At 40.0% G+C, this 27,417-nt stretch overlaps 1 protein-coding gene across 3 annotated transcripts in view; it reads right to left on the bottom strand.

Annotated features, from left to right (window-relative positions):
• The window catches only part of LOC122562573 (coronin-1C), a 177,839-nt gene that overhangs the window by 14,043 nt on the left and 136,379 nt on the right, over window positions 1-27,417 (bottom strand). For all 3 annotated transcript variants that reach the window (XM_087999951.1, XM_043715528.2, XM_043715529.2), the window contains 4 exons: window positions 25,352-25,481; window positions 12,889-13,070; window positions 10,248-10,367; window positions 7,843-7,947 (listed from right to left, as the gene is read on the bottom strand). In XM_087999951.1, the coding sequence (XP_087856077.1) occupies window positions 7,843-7,947; window positions 10,248-10,367; window positions 12,889-13,070; window positions 25,352-25,481 (537 nt within the window). The remainder of the gene's footprint in view (window positions 1-7,842; window positions 7,948-10,247; window positions 10,368-12,888; window positions 13,071-25,351; window positions 25,482-27,417) is intronic.

The raw sequence follows: 27,417 nt of genomic DNA, 5'->3' as shown, positions 1-27,417 counted from the left end.
TTTATTGCAGGGGTAATTGGAACAGTGTGCGACGTGGGAATTATCACAATATTTAGATAGCATTCAGATAAACTCTTGAAATACCAATAGAATACAAAACAAGAGAAAAGAAAATATGACAGGAGTAGATTGGTGGCTGATGATCAGCAGGGATACAAAGGCCCGCAGGGGCCCTTTCATGCTGTAAAACTCTCTGACAATGTCTAAACTGAGCTCTAATAGCATCACTGGAGAAATGGTTAAGGGAACACTGGAAGCTTTCAAGTAATCTAGCTCGTAAGTCAGAACTCTGGCAAATAGGATCTTGAACAAATTAATTGCTTTAACTAAACAAATTAATTCTTTAGCCTGAATCATACAGCTCAGGATATCTTCCCAGTTTCTTGTACACTGTCACATTAAAAATTAGACTGTTTTGATGAACTGATATTAATAAAAAGGATGTACCCAAAATAGAAAAAATTAGACCCTGGTAGCATTTTGGTCAACTTTTTACCACGGAAAGCATTTTTTTTTCCTCTTCTTCCAAAAGTATTGATTCAATTATGACGTTCAGCTCCACATGCAACACTTTGTTAATACTCTACCTGTACGGCTGTTACTCAGATAAGTGACTGGACCGATTGTTTACTGCAGATAGTGCAGTCAGGCCAGATTCCTCCCTCACCTGAAACACACATCTTGCAGAAACAATGACAGAAAGACAGAGCCAAATTAATCAGATCTAAGGCCTATAGTTCTATCACACCCAGTCACGAATGGTGGTAAAGAGAAATACTCACTAAAGGAGGTAGTCCCAAAAACAATCCCATCGGCAGTAACTGTGGAAGCTAGCACATCAGTGCAAAAGATAATGCTGAAGCATTCACCACATTCTTCAGCTAGGAATGCCGAATGAACGATGGTCTTAGCCGTATCCAGAACTCCCCAACATCACAGATGCCAGTCTTCAGCCAACTCAATTCACTCCAAGCAATACCAAGAAACAGTTGGAAGCACTGAATATTGCAAAGGCTATGGGCTCTGACAAATACTACTGAAGACCTGTGTCCCAGAACACTGCTGCACCCTTGGCCAAACTGTCCCAGAACAGCTACATCACTAACATCTACCCAACCATATGGAAAATTGCCCAGGTATATCCACAGAGTGACAAAACATGAACGGCTTTTGCCCAAAACGTCGATTTTTCCTGCTCCTCGGACGCTGCCTGAACTGCTGTGCTTTTCCAGTACCACTCTAATCTAGAATCACAATGACAAAAACCAACGGCCATCCAATTACCGTCCCAGTTTACTTGTAAGCAAAAGTGGTGGAAGGTATTATCAACAATCCAATCAGCAGCATCTACTTAGCAATAGCCAACTCAGTTTGGGCTTCGCCAAAGCCACTCAGTTCCTGACCTCATGACAGCTTTGGTCCAAACATGGAAGAGCAAACTGAATTCCAGTCGGGAGACAAACGTGACAGCCCTTGACACCAAGGTCACATTTGAGAGTCTGGCATCAAGAAGCTCTTGCAAAACAAGTCAATGGTAATCAGGGCAAACCCTCAGCTGGTTGGAGTGATAACTCATACAAAGGAAGACAGTCATCTCAGCTCCAGGATGCAGAGACGCTTCAGTGTGATTTGGACAAGTTGAGTAAGTGGATAAATTTATGGCAGATAAATTATAATGTCAATGAATGACAGGTTATTCATTTTGATAGCAATAATAAGAAGGCAGATTATCTGACTGGCAACAGATTGGGAAAGGGGGAGGAGCAAGAAGTGCCCTTGTGCACCAGTGCTGCAAGCAAGCAGCCTGTTACAGCAGGCAGTAAGAAAGAATCTAACTGCTGCCATCTGACATTCAATGTTATCACCATCACTGAATCCTGCATTATAATGCTGAGGATTACCACTGACCAGAAACGAAAACCGGACTATCCATAAAAGTACAGTGCCTCCAAGAACAGGTTAGAGGTTAGGAATCTTGACGCAAGTAACTCACCTCCCAACTCCCAAAGCCCATCCACCATTGACAGGACACAAGTCAGGAATCTAATGGAATACTCCCCACTTGCCTGGCTGAGTAGAGTTCTATGAACATTCAAGAAGCTGGACATCATCCAGAATAAAGCAACCTGTTTGACTGGCACTACGAACCTCCAACACTGACACTCAGTAGCAGCAGGGTGCACTATCTACAAGATGCATGGCAGAAATTCATCATTGATCTTAATTTAGCACTTTCCAAACCCACAGCCACTACCATCCAAAAGGATGAGGGTAGCAGATTCATGGGAATACCACCCCTGCAAGCTCCCCTCTAAGTCACTCAACAGTCAGACTTGGAAATATATTGCAGCTCGTTCAGAGTCATGCTGGGTCAAAATCTTGGAACTCCCTCACTAACAGCATGGCAGGTCTACCTACAGCAAATTAGATTAGATTAGATTACTTACAGTGTGGAAACAGGCCCTTCGGCCCAACAAGTCCACACCGCCCCGCCGAAGCGCAACCCACCCATACCCCTACATTTACCCCTTACCTAACACTACGGGCAATTTAGCATGGCCAATTCACCTGACCTGCACATCTTTGGACTGTGGGAGGAAACCGGAGGAAACCCACGCAGACACAGGGAGAATGTGCAAACTCCACACAGTCAGTCGCCTGAGGCGGGAATTGAACCCGGGTCTCTGGCGCTGTGAGGCAGCAGTGCTAACCACTGTGCCACCGTGCCGCCCACAAATGGGCTGGAGTGATTCAAAAAGGCAGCTCAACACCACATCCTGAAGTGCAACTAGTGTTGGCCTAACCAGTGATGCCCCCATGAGTGAATTAAAACAAACATTTAGAAGCAGAGGTCTTGGCTATTTTCCCCTCCTTTAATACAGAGACACTGAAGCTAATTGCAGGGTACCTATCATCTAAATTCAACTTGGTAAAAATCAGAATACAACTTTACTGAAGCAAGGCTTGTTTTTCTCCCACAGGGTTGACTTAGTCATTAGAAACACAGTCACTTACCTTAGCCATGCTTTTAAAATGTAAGTGTTATTGGTGCAAGTTTAGCCACCATTGAGACAACAGACCTTCTCCAGCTCAGGCAGCTTTAAGATAAACTTTACAGTCAGCTTGGACGATGAGGCAAAATGCTTCATGTAGGGGGATCATAAATGTAGTATTCTAAGCAGACTGACAGCTATAAACAAGTGCTGTATTTACACTCAAATTTCATTAAATCTTAGAACTAAAAATTTTGAGCAATGCAAGAAATCATTTTAATACCTTTCAATGGTAAAAATTTAATTCACTGCTCTCTTAGTCATGGTTTTTATTAGAAGGATAGAGCTAAGTTCAGTTCATAGTCACTTCAGTTCCCTCACAGCACCTTTCACAGCAGTTTCACAGATGACTCAATAACTGACCATTATTGAACTCACTTCAGGATTTTGTCTTCAACACATTTGCAGGGCATTACGTCTGAGATACAAGGTTCAATATTTATCAACTAATGTACCTGTGCATGCCATTGTTTTGGCTGTTATGCAAGATGGAGGCAGGAAATTATTTTAGTACTTAGTGCAGTGCCAGACACTTCACAGAATGCATTAATATCCACAACACCAAATCCCAGCTCTGCCGTTCTGTTGATTGGCTATGTTTCAAAGATCAGCTCTCAGTCTATTTTTAAGTCCTGAAGTTCCAAGAAATTGAAACTAAGACAATTCAGTTGCTGGTAAACCAGTCACAACTATTTTATTAGGGCATGCTGGTAACTGTGTGAGCAAAAGTCAAAGTATGGCTTTCATTTTTGATTATTCATGCGCTAAAGTATTGAACTTCAGGCAATAATAGAGCACTCAAACAGCAGGGGTGTGATACCAGCTAAAACTCAAATAATCTGCACACAATGTAATATTTAATGAGTCTCACTGCTCATTGGCTGAGCAAATTGAAAGTTTCAATTCCAATACTATTTGTAAATCAGGATGTGATCTGCTAAGCAAAATCGAGCTATTGTTTTAATACATGGATACATGTTTTTGATACATAGAAGCAGGGTTGCTGATGGATCACCCTCTTACACTGGTTTAAGTGTGGCAGAGGCTGATAAACTGTTGCTCTTTTCTTTAATTCCTATGATCAAGAAGCAGGAGCTCCGATAGATCATTTGACCCCTCAGGTCTGCTCTGCTGTCTAATAAAATCATTGCTGATCAATTTGCATTTTGAATCCTACATTCCCCTCTGCCCCGATAACCTTTGCTGTTTTTATCTGACAAGCTGCATGTTAAAAACATTCAATGATCTTGCTTTCACAGCCTTCTGAGGCAAATAGTCACGAATCTCTTAGGAAAAATTCCTCTCATTTTAGTTTTAAAATGGTAACATCTATTTTTAAACTGTGCTCCTTAAATCTGGAGTCACTCACTCTTCCAAATTCCAGTGAAAACAAGTCGAGTTTTCCAATCCTCCCTCATTAGGCAACCTACTCATTTCAGATATCCTCTGAACTTCCTCCATTGCATTTACATCTTCCTTAAATAAGGAGATCAGGAATGCAGATGGTATTCCAGATGTGGTCTCACCAGTGTTCTATTTAACTGAAGCATAAAATCCAACCTTCCTTGTAATAAAGGATAACATTCCATTAGCCTTCATAATTATTTGCTGTAACTATATATACACTGTACCTCCTTAATCTGACACCATGATCCTGCAACTTCTGTGTGCAAGCACAGTTATGCTGCTCCAAATCTTCCTGTACTAACAGGTAAAGAGATCATCTATATTGCATAAAATAGTTGCTTTTCATCTTATTTTATGCTGCACAGTCAATTTAAACACGTTATAAGCTTTCCTTGCTGACCCTCTCAGTTGGTCTCCTGTGATGTGGCAAATTCTATAGCCTGACAAAGGATCAGTTCCAAAACTGCAGGTCTATGGTAGCACAATGTTTACTAATGCTTTGTGACTTATGCACTAGAATACATACTTCTTTCATACCTCAGAACTTTGCAGTTGTTCTCCATTTAAGTAATGCCCTGCTTTATTCTTCCTGCCAATGCGAACAACTTGACATTTTTACATATTATACCCCATCTTCCAGATTTTTACCTACTCACTCCACCTATCTATATAGAATAAAAAACAGAAAATAGAAACAGAAAGAAGGAATGGGCCATTTAGCCTATCAAGGCTGCTCTGCAATTCAGCATGATTTTGGCTGATTCTCTTACCTCAACACCATACTCCCGTTCTACTCCTTCAGTGTCAAGAAATCTATTTCTTTCTAAATATATTCAGTGACTCGAGTTTTCTGTGAGAGTTCTAAATAGCCTCTCGACATTGAAAACATGACCCTTACTCCCTATCAATCCCCACTGCCAGGTAAAGATCTTCCCTACACCCTCTCTTGTTCAGCCATGTCAGAATTGTACATGTTTCAATGAGATCCTTTCTCATTGTTCTAAACTCCTGAGAATACCAGATTTGAAAGCCGTTTACATCAAACATAATACTGATTTTAGAGTAGTAGAGTTCATTAGCTTTTCTCATTTCTACCATACACAACTGATACAGTAAAAATGAGAATGTTCCTCCAGGATAGAGGGTGCTACATGGACAGCACAAACTACACACTCGTACACGCATAAAGTGCGTGAGAAGTGCAAATCACGCAAGTTATTGTGTAAAAGAAGAATGATACAGAAGAGACATTTTTCTAGCAGCAATTCAAATTCGTGCAAAGAATTTCAGATGGAAAAAGAGTCCGATCATACTGTGTTAAGGAGCCCGATGGCTTTGGGGAAGAAACTGTTGCACAGTCTAGCCATGTATGATCGAATACAGTAGCGCCTCGACATATGAACCACCCCATTCACGAACAAATCAGTTTACAAACAGGATTGTACATAAAATTTTGCTTCAACATTCGTACGGAATTCAAGGTACGAATTAAGGTACAAACGCAAAAAGCCCGTGTGCGACCACGTGGTTTAATTGTTCTGCTTTGCTACGCGCTTGTTGAATGAAAAAGCTCTCGGGGCCCCGCGTGATCTCATTCAGTTCATCTTTGGCGCGTGCGCTGTGAACAGCCGTCCAAGCATTCTTACACTATCCGAACGATGGGAAAAATCGATTCAGTTCACAAACTTTTCGGTTCGCAAACCAGATCCCGGAACGGATTAAGTTAACTGTACTCCTGTATCTTCTGCCAGATGGCAGGAATGAAGAGAGTTCGAGTGGGGGATGTGTGGGGTCTTCCACACTGCTCTTAGCCTTTTGGATACAGCGTGTGGTGTAAATATCTGTAATGGAAGGAAGAGAGACCCCGATGACCTTCACAGCTGTCTTCACGATCTGTTATAGGGTCTTACAATCCAAGGCGGTGCAATTCCCAAACCAGGCAGTTATAGGGTCTTACAATCCAAGGCGGTGCAATTCCCAAACCAGGCAGTGATGCAGCAGTTCAGGGTACTCTCAATGAACCCTCTGTAGATTGTGGTGGGGATGGAGTGTGTGTCTGCGCATGTGCGCCCCCGTAAGGTGGGCTTTCCTCAGCCTGCGCAGCAAGTACAGATGCTGCTGGGCTTTCTTGGCTATGGAGCTGGTGTTGAAGGTTCTGGTGAGATTCTCTGCTAGGTGTACGCCAAGACATTTGGTGCTCTTCACAATCTCCATGGAGGAGCCGATGTCCAGCAGAGGGTGGTTGCTCCGCGCCCTTCTAAAGTCAACAACCATCTCTTTCGTCTTATCCACTCCTTAGGTATTCTTCACAACATATTTTCTATATGCTTCTTTGCGCCTTCTACAAATTTAGCTACCCTTGTTAAAAATACCCTTATCTAAGCCATTGATGTGAATTGCAAAAAACTGAGGTTCCAATACAGATCAGTGTAACATTTTTCTTCATGTCAATCTGAAAATGACTTATCTGACCCATGTATGGGTGTTGTTTTCTGTCAATCTTCAATGCTAATATGCTACCATGACAATGAGCTCCTATTTTGCACAATAACCTTACGTAGCACCTAGTCACATGCCTTCTGGAAGTACAGTACATCGACAGGATCCCCATTATCCATATGGCTTGTCAGTTCAAGGAACTCCAATAAATTAATTAAGCATGATTCCCCTTTTAAAAAACAATGCTGACTCTTCCCGATTATTGGATTTTTTCCCAGGTACCCAGTTATAACCGCCTTAATGATTGATTCGAAAATGTTCCCCATGACCGATCTCAAGCTAATTCACCACAAAAATTCTGCTGTCTGCCTCCCCCTTTCTTAAATTGGAGGAATCATTTTTTTCTGTTGACTGTAAGGAAAATAAGAAAAGTCTTTGCCACGTTGAACAAAAACAAAGAATTTACATACTTGCAACAGACCTCTTGACTGAAATAGCCCACTGTCCCATTTGGGAAAAGTGGACCGCCAACAATTCTCTCAAATAACATTGACTTAGTACCCTCTTCACTCCTTTCATTTCCACTTCCAGTCTGGGTGCAGCACCTCTATATCAAGCAAGACAATTCCAATACAACATTTTGACATTAAGTACCACATCTACAAAATTTAGCTTTTTCTAAAAGTTAAAATATGCTTCATGGATTTTCTTGATGGTCTTAGTAGTAAAATGGATATAGTGTCAATCAGAGTCTTTTCTAGGTTCGGGCGAGCCTCTGTTTAAAATGATACTTCTGTGATTCACCATCCTTCAAAGCATTGGGAGAATCCTTATGATTCAAAGGAGAAAATATAATATTAAATGAATTAACACAGATGCCCTTAAATACCACATTTGGATGTTCCATACTAAGCTATCAACTAATAAATTGCTCAGCCCTTACCTTTCCACACAAGTATACGATATTTGTGTCTGCGTCATAGAAAGGTAAAAGCACGCCATTGCTGGTATCCATTTCATGCAAAGCTATGGGCTCGTCCATGCTTTCCTAAAAAGAGAATCCAGAATCAGTAACAGCAATGCTAATTTTTAAAAATATACTACAAATTGCTACTCCCTTCCTTCCATTAACTGCAGTTCTCTTGCTGCCAGAGATTTTCCTGATATGATGTATCACAGTTGGACAGACACACAAAAACCGCCTCATTGGGCTATAATGCGTAGTTAAACACAGGCTCTATGGCTTTAGTTGGGATAATTGCTGGGTTTAAGAAGTTATCAATTATTCTGATGTCCAGCTGTGGAGAAACAGATCATATAGCAATAACAGGAATAAAGGAACATGAGTGGGCCACTTAGCCCCACAAACTTGCTCTCTCATTCAACTAAATTGTGACTGATTTGCAGCTTAATCCATTTTCCCTCCGGATTCCAAATCCCTCAATCTTACAAAAATCTGAGTTTTACAAGTTTCAATCAACCCCACACCCTGACAATCTTTGCTTTATTTTGAATGGAGTGTGCGTGTGTTGGGGAGGGGGGGGGGTTCTGAATTCCTAAAACCTTCTTTGCACAAAGAATTGCTCCCTAACATTACCCATGAAAGCTACGCCTCTTTATGATCCTTAAATCTCTGAACAAAAGTGATGAATGCCACTCAATTGTGCTTTTCGTAGTCACAACAACAGACATTATAATAGCCAGTATTTAAGCTAGAAGCAATACGTGCCATGTGAAAGATGATACTTGGGAGTATTGCATAACTCTTTTGATATTCAAATGCTGTAGCAAATCAAAAGCTCCTACAATACAGCTAAAAGTCGCATGAGTGCCACATGGTGGTTAACAACAGTACTGCAAAAACAGGATGAAAATACAGAAAGAACAGATACATAAGAGTAACAACACTATTTATACACAATTGCCTGTAAGGACTCCCTGCTCTTTGTGCTGCACTATGGGATCATTCATATCCATAATAAAGGCACATAATCTCTGTTCACCACCACTTTTTGGTTACGTCAGTTTTCATACAAAATGGTCAACTAGGAATAGGGGCTTCTCTTCCCAGTTAAGTAACAATAAATTGGTCTCACATTCAGTTGCTAATATCAATGGTCTCAATGATATCATCTGGTATATTGATAACACCACTCAAAATGATCCAGATGAGAAGTTATTCAATTTGACAACTTCAGTTAGGGTCACTTTTTACTAAATCTATTTTAAATTAGACATCTTAAAATGAACCAAACCATATTTTTCAATGTAATAGCAAGCTCTGTGAACAACAAGCACATCTCACACTATTCAAGGCTGCAGTTCTATTATTCTGCCACTGGAGGTTCCAAGATAACAGTCCTGAGTTGAAGGATGCAGCTGACCACTGTGACAAAATGGGTGGGCACGCTAACATTAACTCCAAGCAAGTATGTAAAGGTCTAGTCATCTGATTTGAGATTAGACTGCACGTCCTGTTAAAGGGGTTTCATCTTTGAGGAAGGACATTTTCAGCAATTATTCCCCATTTGCCGAACAATGCAACAGGACAAACGGCTGGATACATCCAGAGTCTGGAAAAGGATATGCAAATATTGTTGGTCATCAGGGTCTGTTATTGAGGGGAGGGGGGTCCAATCAGTGGCATAAAGCAACAATTGAAATACATTGGACAGGAAGTGAAATTCGTCCTCAAAATGCTTGGAAAAATTCAAAGAAGAATGAACAGTAACAGCAACTGAACAGGCACCTTGGCTATCCAAGAATGCTGACATATGGTGCCTTTCTAAACTAAAAACCTTTCGCCTTGACAAAATCAGTATCCTTCTATTCCCTCCCTTTACATGTATCTGTCATAATGCCTCTTAAATGTTGCTATCATACCCACTAGATCCACTTCCTGTGGCAGCATATTCCTGCGTAAAAATCTGGCCTCTCACATCTCCTTTAAATCCACACCCCCTTCTACCTTAAATCATGTCCACTAGCAACTGACATTTCTACCCCGGGAAAAAAGAATGGATATCTTAACAATGCCATAAATTGAATGCACAGATTTTCTATGGAGGTGCTCTTCAGTGCTTGATGCTGATAGGTCTAAGGATTGGGAAGATGAAATAATGTTTCAAACATGCCAGAAAAAAAGGAACACTCAGCTAACTAAGAGCTACAGAAAAAAAGTTACTGCCTGCTCAAAAATCTTCCAGCTTTGCCCATAATCTGTGGAAATGCATGAGCTGGATCAGAATTTAACCACTAAATAGATCAGAAAAATATTTACTGAGAACATATAGATGTCTTCCTTCTCCCCATTCCTCAATCTAAATGGTGCTTAATGCCAAAACTCACCGGGTTCCACAGGGCAAGCTGCCGTTCACTCATGCGGCTGAAGCCAGTGGTGAAGACGTTGCCATTTGTCAAGAACACTGCTCTCATTGGCCGTGCTCCCTCATGAGCTTTATCCTTTTCCTGGGAAGATGAATATTTTAAAATGATTTTTCACTTCAATTGAAAACAGCCACACATGAATTACAAGTCAGTTGGTAACCTCCAATTTCCATTTTAGTATAATCAACAGGAATGATTTCTCTTATGAGGTAAAAACAATGACTGCAGATGCTGGAAACCAGATTCTGGATTAGTGGTGCTGGAAGAGCACAGCAGTTCAGGCAGCATCCAAGGAGCTTCGAAATCGACGTTTCGGGCAAAAGCCCTTCACTAGGAATAAGGGAATGATTTCTCTTATGGCTACACATCTCATCATTCCTTATCAATTGTACATTTGTGTCAGTCAGTATATGCAGTGGCTGCAAAGAGAGCATTTACTCCTTCCCCATGTTACAGTTTCTTCTATATTTCAATGTCACATGAATTTACATTTATTTAAGCCTCCTACAAAGATGTTCGCAGATAAAGGGACGGCTGGAAAATGCGAAGCCTTCAGAAATGAGATGACGAGAATCCAGAGAAAGTATAGGGTTTGGTTAAGAAAAAGAAGAAAGCATATGTAAGGTATAGACAGAATAGATCGAGTGAATCCTTAAAGAGTATAAAGGAAGTAGGAGTATATTTAAGAGGGAAATCAGGAGGGCAAAAAGGGGACATGAGATAGCTTTGGCAAATAGAATTAAGGAGAATCTAAAGGGTTTTACAAATACATTAAGGACAAAAGGAGAGAAGGGTGGTTAGAACAAGACAGGGAACTATAGACCAGTGAGCCTGATGTTGGTAGTGGGCAAGTTGTTGGAGGGAATCCTGAGGGACAGGATGTACATGTATTTGGAAAGGCAAGGACTGATTAGGGATAGGCAACATGGCGTTGTGCGTGGGAAATCATGTCTCACAAACTTGATTGAGTTTTTTGAGGGAGTAACAAAGAGGATTGATGAGGGCAGAGCGGGAGATGTGATCTATATGGACTTCAGGAAGGTGTTCGACAATGTTCCCCATGGGAGACTGATTAGCAAGGTTTGATCTCACAGAATACAGGGAGAATTAGCCATTTGGATACAGAACTGGCTTAAAGGTCGAAGACAGAGGGTGGTGGTGGAGGGTTGTTTTTCAGACTGGAGGCCTGTGACCAGTGGAGTGCCACAAGGATCGGTGCTGGGTCCTCTACTTTTTGTCATTTACATAAATGATTTGGATGAGAGCATAAGAGGTACAGTTAGTAAGTTTGCAGATGACACCAAAATTGGAGGTGTAGTGGTCAGCGAAGGGGGTTACTTCAGATTACAACAGAATCTGGACCAGATGGGCTAATGGGCTGAGAAGTGGTAGATGGAGTTTAATTCAAATAAATGCGAGGTGCTGCATTTTGGGAAAGCAAATCTTAGCAGGACTTATATACTTAATGGTAAGGTCCTAGGGAGTGTTGCTGAACAAAGAGACCATGGAGTGCAGGTTCATAGCTCCTTGAAAGTGGAGTCGCAGGTAGATAGGATAGTGAAAGCGGTGTTTGGTATGCTTTCCTTTATTGGTCAGAGTATTGAGTACAGGAGTTGGAAGGTCATGCTGCAGCTGTACAAGACATTGGTTAAGCCACTGTTAGAATTTTGCGTGCAATTCTGGTCTCCTTCCTATTGGAAAGATGCTGTGAAACTTGAAAGGGTTCAGAAAAGATTTACAAGGATGTTGCCAAGGTTGGAGGATCTGAGCTATAGGGAGAGGCTGAACAGGCTGGGGCTGTTTTCCCTGGAGTGTCAGAGGCTGAGGGGTGACCTTATAGAGGTTTACAAAATTATGAGTGGTATGGGTAGGGTAAATAGGCAAACTCTTTTCCCTGGGGTTGGGGAGTCCAGAACTAGAGGGCATAGGTTTAGGGTGAGAGGGGAAAAGATATAAAAGAGACCTACGGGGCAACTTTTTACACAGAGGGTGGTACTTGTATGGAATGAGTTGCCAGAGGAAGTGGTGCAGGCTGGTACAACTGCAACATTTAAGAGGCGTTTGGATGGGTATATGAATAGGAAGGGTTTGGACGGATATGGGCCGGGTGCTGGCACGTGGAACTAGGTTGGGTTGGGATATCTGATCAGCATGGACGGGTTGGACCAAAGGGTCTGTTTCCATGCTGTACATCTCTATGACTCTATAATTGAAGCAATGGTTTGCAGTTCACATATTAGAAGATACTGTCAGTTCTTGGCTCATCTCTTTGAATGGCTTTCTTACATTAAGGACTTGGAACTCTTCAAGCCCATGAGTAACACATCATTCTTGGAAAGGATACAAGAGAAAAATCCTGATTGACAACTAAACATTCTCTTCAGTCAAATCTCCAAAATCACTCTCCCGATCACCTTGATTTTTAGTCACTTGATAGCACACAATTTTGGTATTTCTGACAAAAATCAGACATGCTGTTGAGGCCTTTTAGTTGATAATTACATTGATAAGTTCATGGCAAAATGCTTTGACAGTATTACTTTGATTTTGATTGAAACCTGCCTCCTATGCAGTGGCCTTGGAGATCTTCTGATACACTTACAGCAATAATTTCCTCTTTGCGTGGATCAATCACTCTCAGTTTCTTGTCCTTGCAGGTCGTGCACAGGAGGCTGCCATTACGGTTCCAAGATGTGCTAAAGATCATATCTGGGTGCATGTCATCAAGTGTTATCATGGCCTCAGCTGTTCCCGCATTCCAGATGATGATTACATTGTCACAACCTTAACAGGAAATAAAATATATCCAATGAGCTAAAAAGATGTGAATGGATATGGTGCCCTTCATTATTGTGTGACATCAAAATTAACCACTGAACTCAACGGCTCAAGTAGTTACAAGGAGGGATCAATGAGTCAGAAAATCCCTGCAATCCAGTTTCAAAACCAAAATAACTCTCAGGGAAGTAACTGAGCACAGACTTTGTAAATACAAATCTGTATTTTAATGGCATATTTATTTCAAATTTAATTAACTAAACACTTACTGAACTAGAAATGGAATGTATGCTTCATTTTTGCATTGTTTGATAAAATCTCAGTCAGGGGTTTTATAAATGAATTAGTCAGCCTTGACATTCAATCCCCATTTTAATTTCATATATTTTGTACTGATATTTAATTTTACATCATTTAGAAAGGAATAGAAACTTAAATAACAAACCGGGAAACTTGTCCTAAGTGTAGGACATTATTTGACATGGAGGCTGAGGAGTTTGTAACTCAAAATAGAGGTCATTATGAGAATATAATTATAGGATGATCAGTTTATACAGGCACTTCTAAGTGAAAATATGGATACAAGAATTTATCTCACAAAGACAACTAAAGAATTGCAACAAAACATGACTTCAAGGGGACAGGAAGAGGTTTACAGAAACAATCCTTAAAGTTATGTTGATAACCTCACAAAAGCAAAAGCAAATTTCCTATCCCAAGGACAAGGGATTTGTAACGACATGAGCATGATGTGCAAGAAAGATGCAAATGAAAACTTTGATGATCCTTTCCAAATACAAAAAGGAGGGAAGCATTAACCATAATAACTCAAGAGCACAAAAAGACTACCTGCTCTCCTTGTGTAGGAGCAATACAAGTAGTCCTGATCTAAGATCAGTTAGGAACTAATTGCAATTGTGCATGGTCATTCATCTGTTTGCATCAAAAAACCAGCTTCCTCTCAAATCAATGCTACAAGTACATTGGTCAGTTGTTGTGAAGATCACATTTTTATTTTTGGAGAAATGGATTAAAATGGGGAAAGGATACTGCTTTAAAGCCAAGAACCTGTGTCCCCCACCAATGTATTTTTCTCTACCCAATTACTCAATGATATTTTTGTTTATCTAGGTCTGTCTGCATGTGTATGTAGAAGTTTAGCAAAGGGTAGAGGTTATGTTCCAAAGGTATATGTTGATAATTCATTTTTGTGCTTGCCCATGGTTAGAACTGATTTATTTGGAATAAATAGCAGTTTCTTGTTAAGTACAGAAATTGAGTCAATGCCTTCTGTTAATCAGAGCTGAGTCAGAAAAATTGGAGTCCAAGTAATTTGATTAAATCTGCAATTTGTGCGACCATCCTGGGAGTGGTGGGGCTCAAGCATCAGTATGCTTTTCCAAGTGGATCACAACATTGCCTAAATGTGATTTATTGCTGTTTCATTTCATTGAACTAAAATGGGACACTTCCAAACATAACAAATGATGTAGACTGGGCAATGGTGTAGTTAGCCAAGGTTATATTCATCCAGTGCACAGCTCTTAATGTATCATGTTATAATTCTCTTAACAGAATCATTTCATTGTTACTGGTACAAGTCTGTTTTCCATAAGAAATATCTTAAGCCAAACGTTTTGAGTTAAACAAGTGCATTTGTGGACTAGAACCTTATGAACAATAGTAATGTCTATAATTAGTTTTTCCATTCAATTTGTGACAACACTAAAGTAGCATGGCATTTAGAAAATAAATTCTCATTTTTGACATACTAGAGATGAAAGATTTATCAGCCTAAAGTTTACTGTAAGGAAAACACTACAATTTTGTTCTTAGGGACAGAATGATTAAGCATTTGGCAAAGAAAGACTCAATATCAATTTGTAATAGGCAAGTCTTGTCTAATGAACCAAGATGATGTTTTAGAAAGGTGTCAAAACATGATCAAGAAAGTGTCAAAGAGATTATTTAATTAGAGTCTAGAGATATTCAATAAGGTTCCACATTTAAAAATGTACATTGAATTGCAGGCAACCTGTTGGCTAAAATTTGGAAATTAGTTAGGACAAGCAGAGTAGGGACAGCTGTTATGTACTCTCACTGGCAGGATGGAACGGTGGGGTCTCTGTTTCACTATTTATAAATAACTTGAACAAAGAAATGAAGGCCTGTATATATCTAGTTTTCTAATGCTACTAGGTTGGGTGGAAGGGTAAGAGGGAACAGGAAGTTGCATAAATGAATTGAGTAATGCGGTAGATTCTGGAAATGCAATGTTGAAAAGTGTGATGTCACTAACTTTGGGGTCGAGAATAGATAAAACAATTCCCACAAGAAGGTAGCACTTATTTATTAACAGAGATATTTGTGCCCAAGTACAGAAATACTAAGAGCCAATTACAGGCATAAGCCAAATTTTTAAAAGGCTAATGCAATTTTATTCAAAATCTGGAACACAAGTTCAAAATCTGCAGAGGTTAAGCCACATCTGGAATACTGCATTTAATTCTGATGAATGTGATTTTGGTCTTGAAAGGGCACAGCTGATCCATCAGAATGCCAGCATGATATTTTTGATTAGAGAATTTGATAGGCAAATACTAAAATATAGGCCCAGACCTGGTAAGGACAGCAAATTTCCTTCCCGAAAAGGGCAGTGAGCCCAAATTTCCAACAATTGACAGTGGTTTCATCCCCATCATTAGATATTTAATTCCAGATTTTTGTTAAATTCAAATCCCACAATGGCAGGATTGGAACCCAGGTCCCCAGAACAGTATCTAGGACCTGGCTTACTCATCAAGCAATAATATCACAAGGGCATCGCCTCCCCTAAGAACATCTCAGAACCACTTACTTGCAGAAGGGTAGTGGATAAGATTTTTTGTTAAAATAGATTATGAAGGATTATTAAAATGAGACAGCTGATCTGTAGCTTTACGTCATTTATGATTTAAGCGAATGTTGGAACAAGGTCAAGGAGTTGAATGGCTACTCTTGCTCCTGAGTACCGACAAATGATGGAGTAATTACTATTATCAACTGAAATCTGCTGTTTCTGTTCTCGTTTTTGTTTAATTTGATCACCTAATAAACTCAACATGTTCGTTATGACTCAAGATTATATGGTGTGTCGATGTTATTTGTCAGTTGGAAAGACCAGAATTATGAGGTAGTTAAACAGCAGCATAAAGGATTTATTGTTCAATCTGGGAACACTATAGTAAGAGATACTTGGTGCATGAGGTCATGCTATGGTTCAGAGGCTGTGGAGGTTGCTAACAGGAATGACCATTTGCACTGGTTACAAGAAAAGTAGTAGTAGAAAGCCTGATGGCTGTTTATGTAGCATAAACAGACAAAGGTCAAGAGACAGGCTGAACAAGCTGGTATAAATGGAAATACACAATTTTGCAAACTCCAAACAACAGAAAATATCAAATATCTACAGTATGCAAAATTCTTAGGTTAATATCTTGTTACTTCCAAGAGAGGGGGGGGGGGGGGGGGGGGGGAAGGGGCGGGCAAGGGCCTGAGCAGGGTGGGGCCAGAGCAGGGGGGGGTGGAGGGAGAAAGAGGGGGAAAGGAGGGAGGGAGATGGCGGGGGGGGAGAAAGGCGGGGGAATTGGGGGAGGGGGGGGGGAATGGCGGGGGAAAGGAGTGGGAGGGAAGGAACGAAGGAAGGGAACCGGGGAATGTTGATCCAGTGAGAGAAAGGAAGGCAGGAATCATTTCATACAGAGCATCAGCACTCTAATTGCCAAGCTGGGCTTCATGGGATGTGGTCTGGGCTCTGTATATTTGTTGTAAAAAAAAATGGTTCTTCAAATCATTGCCCAAGTTTGAAGCAGTGGAACAACTATTTCAGAAGCACAACACTTTGCCTTGGTGGATGAATGCATTGCATTGTGGTGTTGTACAGAGCCACAGAAATCAGGAAGGTTTCAGTTTTGACCTTTGATACATCACAACCTAGTACATGACCAAGTAGGAAGTGAGGATGTTAAAACTCTCTTATCCCTCTTTTCGGAAGTAGCACAAGAAAGATAATGATACAGAGGGGAGGCAATGGCCCAGTGGCATTATCACGAGATTAACAACCCAGAAACTAATGTTCAAATCCTGCCACAGCACAGGCTACAACTTGAATTCAACAGAAAACCTAAAATTAAGAATCTATCAATCACCATGAAATTGCCTATTGTCACTAAAGTCCTTCAGAGAAAGAAATTTGCTATTCTCACCTGGTCTGGCCTACATGACTCCAGACTCTCAGCAATGTGGGTGACTCTCAACTGTTCTCTGAAATGGCCTACTCAGCCAATTAGTTCACAGGCAGCTAGGGATGGGCAATAAATGCTGGCCAGCCAGCAATGCTCATGGCCCACAAGTGAATAAATAAAAATGTTCATACTTAATGTACAACATCTGTCAGAGTCAGGTAACTGCAGGGGAATAAAAGCTTAACTAGTTTAAAACAGGTCATGACAGGTCCATCACTACAGAATGAGAAAAGATACCCAAAACTCATCACAGAAGTACACGCAAGATAGTCTCTCAACCGTAGCAGCTTTCAAAGATACTGAGCACAAGACAAAAAGGCCAGGCACAAGAAGTTTATTACTTTAGTTTGCTTCTGTTCAACCAAGGACAAGAAGGGTCTTGTCACAAGTTTGAAATGTAAAATGTAAATGAGCAGTTTTTCAACTTTCATCATCTGGTTCTAAATGCCTGGGACTTTTCATGGTCTGAGATGGTTTCAAAAAGCAAGGAAACCTAAAAATGATCATAGTGATCGCCTGACTGCAGGTCAAGCTAAGGTGCATAAAACCACGAAGTTCACAAATTGAAGTTTTTAAAAAATTGCCTGTGATTAACAGTTTGAAAACAAGAGACTTTGATCCTGGAATTTACAACCCCACTGTATTTCAAGAAGCTTTTGTTTTGGCAGAGAAGGGAGATGGATTTGTAACTGGAATGGGAAATATTTCTCTCTCCCTCTGTCTCTGTTTTTTCTCAGTCTCTCAAAAGACAAAAGACGATAGAACAAAATGGAACAAACATCCAATTACCAACTCAAACATATCTGCAATTTTACATGGCAGGAATAGATCCAATTGAGTGCATTTAATCAACAGTCATCTCAGGTTTGAATCTAATACTTCAAGAACACCCAAGAACTTTAAACTGAATACTTTTTATTCTTTACTTTTGTACTAAACACTAGCCCCTCTTATTTTCTATAATAATGTGAGATTGATGTTGCATCTTTATTTTTTTCTCAGGGGTGAGCAAATAAATTCTTTCGAACACTCAGGAAAACCTTGAAATTAGCTCTTTAATTGCTCCTGAATTAGTTAAATTTTTTTTGGTGAGGTATTGTTGTGCACTAACAATATTAAATCTTTGAGGCAGCTTACCAAGGCAGTTGAAAAGAGTAATGCTGATTCAACCCTGCTCACCTGGTTGTAACAAAGGACCTTTGGTTCACTGAAGATTGGGAAGTTAGTTTGTTCACATCACTGGCCATTCTTTTGTTGAACTGACTACAGACCCAAGGTTCAAAAATCATCAACTATTGAAGCTAGAGCCAACGTACCTTACTCAAAAATCAAACTTAAAATCCTGAAATTTCATGACAAAGACCATCACCGTGCCAAATCTGATAATTCAGCAACACTGGGTGTTGTGGAATTACTTCTAAATAAACCTGTTAGACAATAACCTGGTGTTGTGTTTTTTTTAAAAACTTTGTCCACTCCAGTCCAACACCTGCACCTCCACATTATATAATCCAGTCAGACACAAGTTAGCCTTTTGGAAGATTGGTGTATGATTAGAAATCTTGTCTTGATTACTTGTATATTACACGGTACTTGACTGTTTTCATTCTGCAACTGTTGAACAGTTGATCAATTCAGGTACTTAATACAATTACCTTATAATGCAAGTAGTAGAGCTAAACATGTAGTTAAGAAAATGTTACACCTCACCACATTTTCCATTTTCATACTAAGTTAAAATAAGGAAACAGGATAAAAGCAAACATTCCTCAGTGTCATGTACATTAGAGATGCCCTGCCAAGCTGTCAACCTGTGAAAAAACCTCAAAGGGAGAAACCTAACTGTACAGAACAGGTAAAAACTCAACTTTGTATAGGAAAAGAAGGAAATGGTTTGATCTGAAGCACTAATCACTGACTCATGCCTGAACACCATACACTTTTACATTCTGCCACTCTACTAAACTGCAGTAGCCAATGCTAGTCAATCACTGGCAGGCCAATAAGCAACAACATAATAATCCTCAATTAACTCCTGGTTGATCAGAAGCTGGAAAAGCAAATGAAAAACATTTCTTTCTGACACCTCTCTAAATGACAAACTCCTTTATGATACTGAATTAGGATTCAGAGAAGGTTCACTAGGTTAATTCCAGAGTTGAGAGGTTTGGCTTATGAGGAGAGATTGAGTAGATTGGGATTATATTCATTGGAATGCAGAAGAATGAGGGGGGAATTTATAGAAACATTTAATTATGAATGGAATCGCTAAAATAGAAATGGGCAGCAAGGTGGCAAGCACTGCTGCCTCACAGCGCCAGAGACCCGGGTTCAATTCCCACCTCAGGCGACTCTCTGTGTGGAGTTTGCACATTCTCCCTGTGACTGCGTGGGTTTCCTCCCACAAACCAAAAATGTGCAGGTTAGCTGGATTGGCCATGCTAAATTGCCCATAGTGTCAGGTGAAGGGGTAAATGTAGGGGAATGGGTCTGGGTGGGTTGCGCTTCGGCGGATCGGTGTGGACTTGTTGGGCCGAAGGGCCTGTTTCCACACTGTAAGTGATCTAATTATCTAATCTAAAAAAAAGTAGATAGGATGCTTCTACTGACAGGTGAAGCTAGGACAAGAGGGCATAGCCTCAAGATTAGAGGGAGCAAATTTAGGATTGAATTGAGAAGGAACTTTTTCACCCAGAGGGTATGTTAATCTATGGAATTCTTTGCACAGGGAAGTAGTTGACGCTACTACAGTACACTGTTTTAAAACTAAGGTAGATATTTTTTGAAAAATAAAGGAATTAAAGGGATACAGTGAGAGTGTAGGTAAGTTGAGCTGAGGCCATGAAAAGATTAGCCATTATCTTATTGAATGGCGGAGCAGGCTTGAAGGGCTGGATGGCCTACTCCTGCTCCTAGTTCATATGTTCTTATGAATTAACCTCCAGATAACCCCACTGCATTCCTGACCAGCCCTTCAGTTACATCAATGTCATGCAGAGCTGGGAACCAAGACTGCTCGTTTATTACAAAGTTCTTCAAAGGAAACACTGATAATAAGAGTGCCTCCACATATGGTCATAGATTTGTTCATGCAAATACAGACATGCCTCAGCGTATAATTCTTTGCAGAGCACACCCTTATCTTGCCAGGATTACTGAGCTTTAACCTTTAGAAGTCAGGGTGGGGCTAATCAAATTCCTCTTCGTAAAATAGATATCACGTGACAAATTCTGAAAGCAGTTTTTATTTAATAGTCTAATTTAAGCATTATGTAAAAACCAGGCTTCCCACACCCTCTTATTTGGCTTAAACCCTACAACAAGCATCTCAACAAGGTCAGATTAAATCAATGTTATCAGATTTATGGTAGGATATTCTGGTATAAACTTCCAAGTCAGTTTTAGACTGTTGGAAACATTAAATTAGTTTGGCATATACAGTCATAGAGATGTACAGCATGGAAACAGACCCTTCGGTCCAACCCGTCCATGCCGGCCAGATATCCCAACCCAATCTAGTCCCACCTGCCAGCACCCGGCCCATATCTCTCCAACACCTTCCTATTCATATACCCATCCAAATGCCTCTTAAATGTTGCAATTGTACCAGCCTCCACCACTTCGTCTGGCAGCTCATTCCATACACGTAGCACCCTCTGCGTGAAAAAGTTGCCCCTTAGGTCTCTTTTATATCTTTCCCCTCTCACCCTAAACCTATGCCCTCTAGTTTTGGACTCCCCACCCCAGGGAAAATACTTTATCCTGTTTATCCTATCCACGCCCCTTATGATTTTGTAAACCTCTATAAGGTCATCCCTCAACCTCCGACGCTCCAGGAAAAGCAGCCCCAGCCTGTTCAGCCTCTCCCTATAGCTCAGATCCTCCAACCCTGGCAACATCCTTGTAAATCTTTTCTTCACAACATCGTTCAGACAGGAAGGAGATCAGAATTGCACGCAATATTCCAACAGCGGCCTAACCAATGTCCTGTACAGCTGCAACATATCCTCCCAACTCCTGTAGTCAATACTCTGACCAATAAAAAGCATACCAAACGCCTTCTTCACTATCCTATTTACCTGTGACTCCACTTTCAAGGAGCTATGAACCTGCACTCCAAGGTCTCTTTGTTCAGCAACACTCCCTCTGACCTTACCATTAAGTGTATAAGTCCTGCTAAGATTTGCTTTCCCAAAACGCAGCCCCTCACATTTATCTGAATTAAAGTCCACCTGCCACTTCTCAGCCTATTGGCCCATCTGGTCAAGATTCTGTTGTAATGTGAGGTAACCTTCTTCACTGTCCACTACACCTCCAATTTTGGTGTCATCTGCAAACTTACTAACTATACCTTTTATGCTCGCATCCAAATCATTTATGTAAATGACAAAAAGTAGAGGACCTAGCACCGATCCTAGTGGCTCTCCACTGGTCACAGGCCTCTAGTCAGAAAAACAATCCTCCACCACCACCCTCTCTCTTCTACCTTTGAGCCAGTTCCGTATCCAAATGGCTAGTTCTCCCTGTATTCCATGAGATCTAACCTTGCTAATCAGTCTCCCATGGGGAACCTTGTTGAACGCCTTACTGAAGCCCATATAGATCACACCTACCGCTCTGCCCTCATCAATCCTCTTTGTTACTTCTTCAAAAAAACTCAATCAAGTTTGTGAGACATGATTTCCCATGCACAAAGCCATATCAAAGGAAAAAGTTAATTCTTTAAGTCCTTTAAAGTTTAGTCCTTGTAGAATGTCACTGAGCATCTACAGATGAAATTTCTGGGGAAGGCAAGGGGTTGTAGTTCACAATGGTTCCAACTGCATCGGCAGGAAGAGGGCTGAGGTCCTGAAAGCAGAATTCAAGGAATCAGAAAGGAATTTAAAAAGCCAGACCTCAAGAACAGTAATCTCAGAATTACTCCCAATGCCATGTGCTAATGAGCACAACAGGAGGGTCGATCAAACATGTGGGTTGGGAAGTAGTGTAGGACGGAGTGTATCATATTTCTGAGGAAGGTGGAACCTGTACAAGAGGGATGGGTTACATCTCAACAGGTCCGGGACTGATACTTTCACAGGGAGAAGAGAGAGTTAAGCTGTTTATAGTACAAAAGCTTCAAGGATGACAGGAGAAACAAAGCTGAGCAAAAAAATATGTTTAAAACCGGACACAAACCAAAAGAGACAAAGTTAAGGGCATTCTATTTGAATACATGCAGCATTCGCAACAGGTTACATGATCTAATGACAGAGGCATATATGAGGTAAATGTCAATAAAGAAATTTGGCTGCATGGTGACCAGGGCTGAAAACCAAGGATGTTCAAATAAAGACAAAACACCATGGAAACCTGAACCAAAAGCACAAGAAATATTGGGCAAACTCAGCAGGTTCAGTAGCATCCATGTGGAGAGTAAGTGTTATTGTTTCAAGTCCAGTACATTTTGAAGCCGAGCCATACTGGTTAACCTTTAACCATACTTGTTAACTGTTGCTGGACCTGCTGAGTTTCCCCAGCATTTGTTGTGTTGTTTTACTCAAGAATATTTGACAGTTAGGAACGACAGACAAAAAGAAAAAGGAGGGGGGAGTTGTGCTGACAAGATGAGATGGGCTATGTACTTTATAAGGGAGAATCAGACTGGAAGAATGATGTGTTGCCTCTCAAATAATGCAGAGTGTTTCTTAAATGGTCAGAGGTTGGCAATTCAAGATATGCAAAGGGTCTTGCGTATGTTTGTTAAAGTCACTGAAGGCTAACATTGCAGACGCAGCAAGCTGTTAGCAAGGCTAATAGATGGCTATTCAAAATTGCGTGTAACTGTTTGGATTGTTGCATTGAGTGTAATAGTTCAAAATTCCATAGATTGTGAAATGATTCTTGCAGATTATTCCCATGGAGGGAGTACAATGAAGGCTCACCAGACCTGTTATTACTATGCTATGATTGGGAAAACTAGGCCTGTATTCTCTAGAGTTTCAAAGAGTGAGAGGTAATCTCATTGATAGCTATGAAATTCTTAAAGGATAGACAATGTAGATTCATGCAAGATATTTCTGCTGGTTGGGGAGCTTAGAACAAGGGAACACAATGTAAACATAAGGGGAATATCAATCATGACCATAGTGTCAATCAATATGGAAACAGATCCTTTGGTCCAACCAGTCCTTACTGAATACAATCCCAAACTAAACTAGTCCCACCTAAACTGGACCTGCTCCTGGTCCATATCCTTCCAAATCAAAATGACGAGCTTTTCTTTTAACTCCGAGGATGGTGAATCTTTGGAATTCTTTACACGTAGAGGGAAGCACATCAAATGTTATGCAGACAGTGGGGGGTAAAAGGCAATGAAGCATCGCATCAGCTGTTATGGTATTCAATAGCAGAGCAGGCTTGACAGCTGACTGACCCACACCTGCTCTTATATTCCGATCATTCATGTGGGGTGAATGGCCTTATTCTACACTAACAGTTTTGCGATTCTTTAAAACATACTGGAATACAAAACCATTTCAATCAACATCCTCTACCTTATAGATTTGTTCATTCTCTATTTCTGAACCTTGATGGACCGGCTGTTCATTTTGGAGACACATTACAGTACTTAAGTTAGCCCTCACTCAATATCCATATGTAATTGCCAGAATGTGAATAACTGAGTCAATATTCACACCCTAAACTAAAGGGTATTGACTTCATGTGCACTACGTCTGCAATAGTTCAGTCAAATCAGTTCACGTAACCAAGATCAAATCTGGGAGCATACCTCCGTATTGCACACATCAATAATTATTGGTATACAGCTGGGGTATGAATAATTTTGTGGCAGAACTTATGCTTTTCAAAGGTTAAACCTTTTGAACAGAATTCCTGGAAAACTTGACAATGGCAGAAGATCCACAACTTTTCTACCAGTTTAACACAACTTAAAACCTGCCCACTGCTTACTTATAGGAACCATACTCTTGTTGTCAAAATTATTTTAATGAGTTCCATAGACATTTATAGAAAACATGAAAGCTTTGATGTTATTAAGGCGTCATTAAATGCTTCATTAGTGAAAGTTTGCAGTGGCACACTTTGGCTCTCAGAGGCCTATGAATCTCCATGTTAGAAAAAAAAGGCAGACATATAGACAAAATCACATGAGAACTCAGACTTTTAATTAAATGTATAAGTAATGAGTCTCCCATCAGTGCTTACAGATGAGTGAAGTAGGTTAATAGGCAACTTGGGCCTGCTTTATTTAAAATAAAAAGAGTCTAATAAGTTAAGGGTTTTTGCTCATGCCCAGTCAAATCAATAAAAGGAACTCAACCATTGACACAAAAAAAAAATCCGGACTAGTGAAATTTAAATAATATTGTTAAATTGATGCAAGAGAGCTCATTACCCATAGAATTTTCATAATCGCATTGTCAAAGAGAGTACAATGCAAAATTGCTGATCCAAGGATTCCTTTGAATAATTATTACCTTAAAATAGAAAAATAGGATAAGGTGGATACAGCTTTTATTACACTTTGGGCTTCTGTTGTAATGCATGAATAAATCTAGAACAGAGATCAGTTTAGATTTAACAAAACATACAAAGGTGATGAATTCACATTGGAATGTTCATGTATGACAAATGCAAAACAAAGCTGTTTGGCTAAAAAAAACCTGATTGAGGGATGTGACAGGTTTTAAAAATAATATTTGGAATTAGTTACATGGATTGCCAGCCTTTTCTGTCCCACATTTCTAGTACTTCAAGCATAATTAGCATTAATATAGAAATATTTTGAAATTTACAAGAAGTTATGATATCGCAGTTGGCAAATATATGAGCAGAAATATGTCTCTTAAAGAGACTCAATTAAATTAGCTTTCAGGAAAGAAGTAAATTGTTACAGATAGAATCCCTTCAGAATGAAAAGATATTGCAGATTCCTCTTTAAATTGTAACAGCAGAATCACAAGCCCACATTAAGAGAGTGTGAGCAAGAGATCACCTCACCTGCACTAAGTAGAACATTGCGCGCAGTCGGATGCCAAGATACAATCCCAACTCTCTTGGCATGTCCCTCCAAGATGACAACAGGCTCTGTGATGGGAACTGTCAGTCCATTCTCTGGTATTTGCCAGATCTATTAACAGAAAAAAACATGTAAATTTAACTGGACTGAATAAAATGCAAACTGAGGATATCTCAAAACAAACTGTACACATTCCAATTTTGGCCAGACTTACAACCCATCAAATGAAGACAATGACAAACAGTATGTGGGATATTTAGAGGTTTACCTAGATGCGCTTCTTCCCAAGGTCTCATTAACCATCAGGCGCCACTATTAACAAGGTTTCCGCCAGAATAGGCTGCTTTTATATCCCTCCCGTACAATAATTGAATTACATGAGGAATTTTGGGGGAATGGACTTTAGATAATTTACAAACAGTCAGAGTTTGATTGTGCACATAAAGTAGCACATAATTCCGCCAAGAGAACATCAGTATGAATGAGATGGATTAAGTCAAGAGTATAAGATTAAAAGGTTACTGAACTTGGTGAAGAAACATTTGCATGGCACTAGAACTGGGAGTTTATAGTTATAAAACAAACGTGAAGAGGCGCGGGCATTTTCCTCAAAGAAAAGATTAATGAATAGCCAAATGGAGGTCTTTAATATTAAGTGATCTAGTGCAATAAACCTGTTTCGTTGCTGTAGATTCCATGTAGAACAAACAGAATCCTGCCACCCTCACTGTCTAACAATTACATTCTATAATGCTAGCAGTACTACTGTATTACTGCCACTGGACCTTCCCAGCCCTGGGAGAGATTATCTGATGGGAGCAATAAAGGTGAAAATTGTGTTTTTGAAATTTTCTGCTGATAGTCTTGTTGAACTCCCACTCAATAGAATGCTTCACTAACCCTAACCCAACATTTTATGGAAACAAAAAGCAGAATACTGCAGGTATTGAAATCTGAAATTAAAGTGGGAAATGCTGGACATATTCCAAAAAAACAGCACCTGTGGAAAGTACCATTAATGCTCGATGAAGAAACCCAAGCATCCAAAAATACACACGATTACAATTTTAAACTAAATAAACATTATTGTACATAAAAAAGAATTATTCAAAGCAAGCACTATTAACTTAATACCTAATTATGCTATGAACTCAGTTCTATTTTTTACTTCCCTTAAGAATTCCTTTAAACATTACAGTCTTTGAGTTCACTTATTTTTTTCAGAACCAAACCACAGCTCTCCAGAATTCACTTATTTTCTATCCAGAATTCCAGCTAATCTTCCGAGGTATGATTCTATGATATCTTGCCATTAGCTCTTTGGATTCATGAACTTTATTTCCTATAGACTGAGCTCCCTTCGTTTTTAAACAATTTCGGTAGATACAAAACTACCTTCCAAAACTTTCAAAGCCAACTCCGACAACTGGTTTCTGCTACAAGGTACTGAGAAGACCACCAAACAAAAAGAAACCGAAGAACTACAGCTGCTGGAAATCAGAAACAAATTCAGAAATCCAAGAAACTCAGGTCTGGCAGCTACTGTGGAGAGAAAGCAGAGTGAATGTTTCAGGTCTGGTGACCCTTTCTCAGGAGTTAGTTTGCATACAGAGAGGACCACTCAGTTTTTTATTTGCTGCAGCTAGGAAAAATCTGAGCATTTTTCCCCCCAAACTGAATTGCCTGCTTCAGTCAGTAAATACATAGATAAATCTCACAAATCAGCATTCCAACCATAGCTCCATTCAATCATTTATGTCAATGATATTACGGTAAGTTGAGATTTAAATAAAAATACAAATTATTTTACTTTTGACAGAATTCCAATTCTGCAATCATGGTAATTAAATTTCTTTAAATCATCTTTTCCCCAAAATGTCTGCTGGAAGGAGGCCAGTCCACCCACAGAATTCACGCTGACTCCGTACAACAATTGAATGAATCCCATTTCCCCACTCTATCCCTGTACCTCCAGTTCCTTTTAATTTCACTTTGAAATCAATGGTCTCTGCTTTCACCACACTTGGGCGGAGAGTCCCAGGTCATT

This window comes from Chiloscyllium plagiosum, unplaced genomic scaffold (assembly GCF_037043375.1).
Source record: "Chiloscyllium plagiosum isolate Xiang-an unplaced genomic scaffold, Cpla_swu_hap1 HiC_scaffold_24, whole genome shotgun sequence".
Taxonomy (NCBI): domain Eukaryota; kingdom Metazoa; phylum Chordata; class Chondrichthyes; order Orectolobiformes; family Hemiscylliidae; genus Chiloscyllium; species Chiloscyllium plagiosum.
The sequence above is the reverse complement of the archived record's forward strand: the minus strand, read 5'-3'. Positions and strand labels throughout refer to the sequence as shown.